The 6928-nt window shown below is 35.7% G+C and overlaps 2 protein-coding genes across 2 annotated transcripts; both read right to left on the bottom strand.

The window, feature by feature from the left end:
- Positions 1 to 1043: 1043 nt before the first annotated feature.
- Positions 1044 to 1825, bottom strand: LOC114180461 (uncharacterized). Its single transcript, XM_028066775.2, has 2 exons — positions 1704 to 1825; positions 1044 to 1615 (listed from the first exon to the last, which is right to left on the bottom strand). The coding sequence occupies exons 1-2, from the start codon at positions 1785 to 1787 to the stop codon at positions 1148 to 1150; spliced, it is 552 nt and encodes a 183-aa protein (XP_027922576.2). The 5' UTR covers positions 1788 to 1825; the 3' UTR covers positions 1044 to 1147.
- A 1819-nt stretch (positions 1826 to 3644) lies between these two features.
- On the bottom strand, positions 3645 to 5726 carry LOC146886749 (uncharacterized). The gene is made up of 5 exons (XM_085672111.1): positions 5333 to 5726; positions 5163 to 5231; positions 4797 to 5004; positions 3942 to 4498; positions 3645 to 3825 (listed from the first exon to the last, which is right to left on the bottom strand). The coding sequence occupies exons 1-3, from the start codon at positions 5514 to 5516 to the stop codon at positions 4940 to 4942; spliced, it is 318 nt and encodes a 105-aa protein (XP_085528237.1). The 5' UTR covers positions 5517 to 5726; the 3' UTR covers positions 3645 to 3825; positions 3942 to 4498; positions 4797 to 4939.
- Between the last annotated feature and the right edge of the window lie 1202 nt (positions 5727 to 6928).

Here is a 6928-nt window from a genome sequence, read left to right as displayed (position 1 = left end):
ATTTCCTTTATTTCTAGTAGGATTTTCTTTGTTTCGTTGGTTCTGCGTTATATTTTGTGTGTGTAATTTTGCTACTTGGTATTCTTGGTATGTTGGTCGTTTCAAGACTTCAGGTGATTTATTCACAACTATGTTAATCATCATTCTACATAGTAGCGCAAACGTATGTGGGAATATGCAATACACTTAATGTATTAAAAGTTCCAGTCCACTGTTTTCTTCTATTCAACACCCATTTTCTACTTCAGAATATAATTATCTGTTCATCCCTGATTCAACTGGGGAGTAAGGACAACATATATGGGGAGTTACGTTTATTTTTTTAACTGTTCATCCCTGATTCAAGTGAAGTTCATTTATAAACTCATTTTCATGAATATTTCAGTCATCAAAGGCCATCCAAAGTTCTCTCCCATTCACGCAATGGGATGTTTCGCAAACACAAACCAAATATCACGTCTCACACCTAAGTGGGGAGTAAGGATAGGATATGTGGGGAGTTACGTGTATTTTTTTTGTGTGTGCATCCCTGATTCAAGTGAAGTTCGTTTCTATACTTAATTCCTATAAATTTTTCAATTATTATACGCAATCCAAAGTATTGTCCATGGACGCAACCACCATGAACTGGATTGTGATGTTTGCCAAACAACACCAAGAAAATATCACATAAAACAACCAACTGGGGAGTAACGACAACCTATGTGGGGAGTGACGTTTATTTTTTCCTCTGTACATGGACGACTGAAGTGAAGTTCACGTATATAGTGAATTTACAAAATTCTTTTCAATCATTAAAGGCAAGGCAAACTATTATGCATGCACGCAACCTCCATGAAATGGATTATGTTGTTAAACAACACAAATTATCAATTGTCACAAAAAAGTGGAGAGTAACGAAAACGTATATGGGGAGTTATACTAACTTTTTCCTATACGCAATGCAGATCATGCATTAATGCTTAAATTCAACAATAAGGCAACAAACTAAACATAACAAAGTAAAATAATATGTGTCATAAATAACATAACATGCCTTGCGGATTGTTCAAACCTAATAAATAAACAAAATACACATCACACATCCTATTGCATTAATAACATCCACAGTAGAGGTCAATTCATAACTACATCATCCCAATGTTTGTCATTTTCGTTTCGCATTTTTCTTATTCCCGTAAACAGAAAAAGGTGTTCTTGTCGCAACACTCTTGAACCGCCTTCGTGGTTGGGCCTTCATACGGTCATACATGTTGCTATGTTGACCACCGTCATTGTTTACAACAACTTCTTCATCCAGATGCGGCTTAACAGGAGGGTCATGAAACATTTCGTCGTCTTCATCACCGTCATCATCAAAAACATCATCAGCACAACCATCATTTGGGGGGTCTTCATTTCCAACCTCACCCTCACATTTTGCAACTATTTCTTCTAATTCAGAAATTGAATGTTCCAAACTAGCAATCTCACCTTCTTCATACTCCAGGAGACGAAGAGCCTCTTCCTTCTCCTTTTTTTCTTCATTTCTGTAGGCAGTGCCAAATTGTTTAAATGCTTCTTTAACAACATCGTGACGAAGTTCTTCATCTGACACGGACACATCAACAACACACTGTACAAAAATACAAATAATTATAAACAAATTCCCTCTACGTAACATCAAACTAAAACAAACAACGTATTTTAAAGTTTCACCTCACCATTTTATTGTCAAATGATCTCGTTATCACTTTGTCACCAACTTTGACATTCATCCAATGCAAAAGTCGAGGAAACTTGTTCATCCGACATGTCAACTTTGTGTTACAAACAAGTAAATGATCAAATGACCATAACTGCAACAAATTAAATAAATTACAACGGCATCTTCACCACAATCAACATCAGTATTTCAGCACAATAAAAAACAATATTGTAATTACCTGAAGCAAATAAACACAGCCCACAACATCAAAATGCTTTGCGGCTGACTCCTTCTTCAATCCTAATGAAGCAATGCACAAGCTACTAACCAAATACTCATACACTAATGTTCCCCAATTATATTTGCCGATGTTGTCAATATCATCAACTAGCTTAAAAATAATGGGGAAAACAATACCCTTTTTATTGGACAATAAGAATTCTGATATCCCTAACAAAATGTAAATCCTGCAAAAGAGTTCTACACCACCAACATCATCATCGTATTTCAAAAGATAGTAGTATATCAACTCCACAGTAACTGTTTGACCACCAAAAATATTCAAAGTGTCACTATCAGAAATGGTCTCGTTTAAATCAATTCTTTCACCCAAAACCCTCAAACCTAACCCCAAACAAACATCTAATAGATTAAATTCTACGACTTGCCCACCAATACGAAAACCTCCCCTTCTCTCAACCCAATTGTAACATAACAGACTCAAAAGTTTCCTACTAATCTTCACCGAATCGGTTACCATGGGAAACCACCAAAATGGAGTGCCTTCAATATAGTTCTTCTGTTGCACACTTAGTCTATTGTTTATAGCACCTACAAACTTCGTCTTGCAGAAATGACCAAATAAAATCTGGATAACATAACAAACAACTGAATGTCATTCATTATAATTGCACAACTATAACAACATGAATCCAGATTAACAAACCTTGTTCTCCTCCGACAAATAAACATGTCCATCACGATTATCGTCCATCTTGTAATCCTACAACGCCATACACATTACACAGACATAAAATGGTCATTAACCAACCATATCGCTGACAACAAAAAATATCACCAACAACCACATCCACAGCCAACTATACACATCCTCTGGTTAATACGACCGAAAAACGTTACCTTTGTCGTCCACGACTTCTCTCCGGTAGCCCACCACTGATTTGCAGAACTATGCCTCCTCTCCCTGTCGCACTGCCTGATAATGACCCACCACCCCCACCAACCCAAATGGTTGGCGGAATCTCACTTCCAAACCACCCCGGCCTCAGTCTCCCCCTTTTGCCTCTTCACTTTCTGACTTCGTCGGCCTCAATTTCCCCTTCTCTCTCTAAACTTCAGTTTCTCACCGGCGAAATGGTTGCTGGAAACCCTAAACCCACTGCACCCACAACACCACCGCCTCACTTTCGACCTTCTCTCTCTTCACACTCAAACTGCACAACGGAGCGCCTGACTTCCCCCCCTTTTTCTCTTAAGTTTCTCTCTCTAGAAGGACATTTAACATAAGCGTTTTTCCTTCTCTCGGCTGCACGTGCGACCAACCTTTTTCAGTTTCTAAAAATTAAAAAAAACCCCGCCACGTCAGCTGTGTCAAATTCTTGTCAAATATTTTTGTTGGAATATCATTATCCTTGTTATTAAGGTGCCTCTGCCAACACAAACTGATATACGATAAGACGTTTCAGTGTCACTCATTTTTACATTATTTCAATTTTTGTTACCACTCCATTCCAAATCATAATAAACTGGTTACATGTGCATGTTATGCAGCATTTCCTTTCAGAGTTTGGACTTTATTTTTATATAATTTAATATCATTTATATTTTATAAATCGTGATAGCTTGTGTGGTGTTGGTTACAAAACATTAAATTAAAACATAAGAATGAACTGAGTAAAAAAAATTAACATTAAAAATTATAATAAATCGAGGTACATTGGAAAAATACCATTTGATGTCCCATTTGTGCAACGGATGTAACTACCCGTGGCACGAATATTGTGAACAGAAACACCAATTCCACCAGTTGATTTGCTAATGATAGCACACTCCTTCAAAGTGTCATATATTCCCTCTATATTATCATCTTTCATGCACACAAGGAAGCAACTACTCAACTGCCAAAGCACATGAGCATATCCAAATAAATGAGAGATAGGATTATCAAATATCAAACTGCATGCTTACAAAAAGAGGAAGAATTGGAGATAAAGAGCATTAACATATACTGTACCTGTGGTCTAGGTGTTCCCGCATTGAAAAGAGTTGGAGATGCATGAGTGAACCATCATTGAGACATCAGGTGGTAAGTTTTGACAGCAGAGTCAATGTCTTCCTTATGAATTCCAACAGCAACCCTCATCAACATGTGTTGTGGTCTTTCCACAACCTTACCTTGAACCTTTAAGAGGTAGGACCTCTCAAGGGTTTTGAAAGTAGTCAAAGTCCCTATTATAGATTATTTCACTGTCCAATCGAGGAGCTTTCTGAAGCATAACAGAAAACAACACAAATGTGAAACCTATCATACCAAAATATTAAATTCAAAGTACGTAAAAATGATAAAAGTCCACCTTTGGAACTCTATGTGATTTCATCCAAGATCTTCTCCTCATCAAGCAACAACTTTTGCAATTTTGAAATATTGTCCTCGAGTTTTGGTATCAAATTAGTTCATTCCTTGCTTTATTTCATAAAGGCTTCAATTTTGGATGAATTGAAGCTTTCTCTTGCCATTTTAACAGAGACAACTTGTTCAACAACTAAGCTGCATGTAGTATCTTACGATGCCTACAATCATTATGAGAAATCTAGGGTAAAAACTGTAATATTTGAAGGAAGTAAAATTATAGTAGATTCATTGGTATCAGTCCTACACCCACTGCCTTAAACAAACAACAATGTAAAATGAAACATAACAACATCAGGAAAAATCACAACCATAATCCAACAACATAAAAGCAAGAAATCATAAACATAACTAAAGGCATAAAATAGATAAACATAGAGACGTCAACCTTAAGCCACAAACATGGCAACTAAAAAATAGTTTTCCAATAAAAGTCTAATTTATTTGGTAAGAACTTACCTGTGGACCACTTGCTACATAACGAAAATCAATAAATTCCCTATATTCTTTCCAGAAGGCAAACTTCTCAAGGGTAATGTCCAACTTCTGCAGCTATAAATATTACTTGAGATGGTTCCGAGAGGGTATCCATCATCATTTGGTCATCCAGGGAAACAACTATTTCCCCCCATTCGTTTCACAAGTTTGAGAATAGGAGTGTCCTTGTCTGAGAATTACAGAAAAAGAAAAATCACTGAAAACTTATGTTATTCTGAATGGAAGTTGATTGTATCATTATATGTAACTTATAGAAAGGTAGGAGGTGTTTTCTACATCGTGGAGTTTGGCAACCACAACCAGAAGTTTGAGTCAAGACATGCAAACCTGTCAAGTTGTCATCACCTCTGGCATAGGCTAGCGTGTCCTTCTCCTTTACCATTTCCAGGGCTAAATCTGCAAGATATTCCAACTTTTGTGGATTGTAAATTCTAATGACACAATTAAAATTAACATAACAGTATTCATGCAAGATTATATGAAGAAAAAATGCTTACCGTAGAGGCCACAATTTATAGAAAGAAAGAAAAGTGTGGTCCAATCGAGCTCTTCAAAGATGTGTTTGGTTTTAGGGAAGAGATGCCATGCCATTTCAGTTCTTCCCTGTAAAATAGCCAAGTGAAAAGGAATGAAATCTCCTCCACCCCTGATTGTTGGCAAGGATTCATTTTTTCTCTCCATCCTGTAGAAACACAGAAGTAGGACAGTTATTAGTCCCAAGATAGTGTGTGATGGATGGAACACTTGGTGCAGATTGATGCAATGAAAATCAAAATTTCATCTATAAATATACTTGCCATTCATATTAATGGTAGATCCAAACCCAATTAAACACAAAAATAATAAATACTCTCACCATCGAGGAAAGTATACTACAATGTGAATCTGCATTGTAGTATAAATTATAGGTGAAACTCTAACTCTAATTATTAGATTCAAAAACATTCCAACCTGATTATTACATTTAAAAACAGTCCTGAAGGTCTATGCACTCAATGACATTCAAAAAATAAATAAATCTCACCTTCTTATTGCTTTAGAATTGACAATTTTAATAGGAAATACCAAAACCTAAAATTTTTGCATTTAGTCCTGCACCATAAAAAATCCTCATCAGAAGACTAAAACCCCCATAAAAGCATAAGGTTAAGAAGACACTCGTAAAGGCATAAAATATCATAATAAACATATTAGTGGTTTAATAAAAAAGTTAAAACTGAAATATAAAAGACACATGCATACATTACAGTTATGGGTTAGAATAAATACTTACTTGATTAGGAGACTTCTCATAGATATTGTTCAGAGCTTCAAATACTGATTGGGTTTGTGATAATAATAAAATTATTTGAAAGTTTTAACCTTTCTTCAACTTTCTACAGGAGGGAGTAAAATCATGACATGAGTAACTCGTAAAACATAATACAGATTCAAATTTAGAAAGCAGCCAATAACATATGTCACAAAAACAAACAAAAGCCAACTTATAAATCTTACTTGATTAAAGCAGAAGAAATAAGTAACTCTGAAGAATTAATAAAATCAAACTCAAAAAAATGGGGAAATAATAAAAACCAAACCTTTTTACATATAAAACCTCTTAATAATGATTTTTCATTCTTCTACCTTGAGAACTTCGTCTTGGGTCTTTAAAAGTCTTCGATCTACTCTTCAATAGAAGAAACGTTAAAGTACAAAGGAAAAGAAGAATAAGAAAAATTAGAAAACTCTAGAACACACAAATGGTACTAACAAAAAAAAAGAAGAAAAAAACATACCCTTTTACATGAAAACTTGGAGTGAGCACCTCAAAATTGCAATCCTCACAAATAGAAACGACAGCATGATTCCGAGCCAGCGCCATCACCGGAGCCCGCACTCGTCCCTGTCGTCATCCTCGTTATTCCAATACAATGAACCAAAGTGAAAGCAACATACATCAACAAATTTTGTAACAACTAAATCGTTTTTTTCTTAGAACCGAAAAATGGAGTTGGAGCAAAAAGGGTGTTTAGAAGGGAAAGAAGACGAAAGAAATTTGAAATTCATAAGCCATCCTCGTACCTAAAAGATGAGTGGAAAGGGAGGCGAAA

This window comes from Vigna unguiculata, chromosome 4 (genome assembly GCF_037176805.1).
Source record: "Vigna unguiculata cultivar grain cowpea cultivar isolate G323 ecotype 2 chromosome 4, ASM3717680v1, whole genome shotgun sequence".
NCBI lineage: Eukaryota > Viridiplantae > Streptophyta > Magnoliopsida > Fabales > Fabaceae > Vigna > Vigna unguiculata.
The sequence above is the reverse complement of the archived record's forward strand: the minus strand, read 5'-3'. Positions and strand labels throughout refer to the sequence as shown.

Excerpts from the sequence above, each read along its gene's own strand:
- LOC146886749 (XM_085672111.1), bottom strand. The coding sequence starts at position 5,516 with ATGGAGAGAAAAAATGAATCCTTGCCAACAATCAGGGGTGGAGGAGAT. Across the intron at positions 5,232-5,332 it reads TATAAATTGTGGCCTCTACG|ATTTAGCCCTGGAAATGGTA; the intron begins GTAAGCATTTTT and ends AATATCTTGCAG. Across the intron at positions 5,005-5,162 it reads AGGTGATGACAACTTGACAG|ACAAGGACACTCCTATTCTC; the intron begins GTTTGCATGTCT and ends TGTAATTCTCAG.
- LOC114180461 (XM_028066775.2), bottom strand. The coding sequence starts at position 1,787 with ATGAACAAGTTTCCTCGACTTTTGCATTGGATGAATGTCAAAGTTGGT. Across the intron at positions 1,616-1,703 it reads GATCATTTGACAATAAAATG|TGTGTTGTTGATGTGTCCGT; the intron begins GTGAGGTGAAAC and ends ATTTTTGTACAG.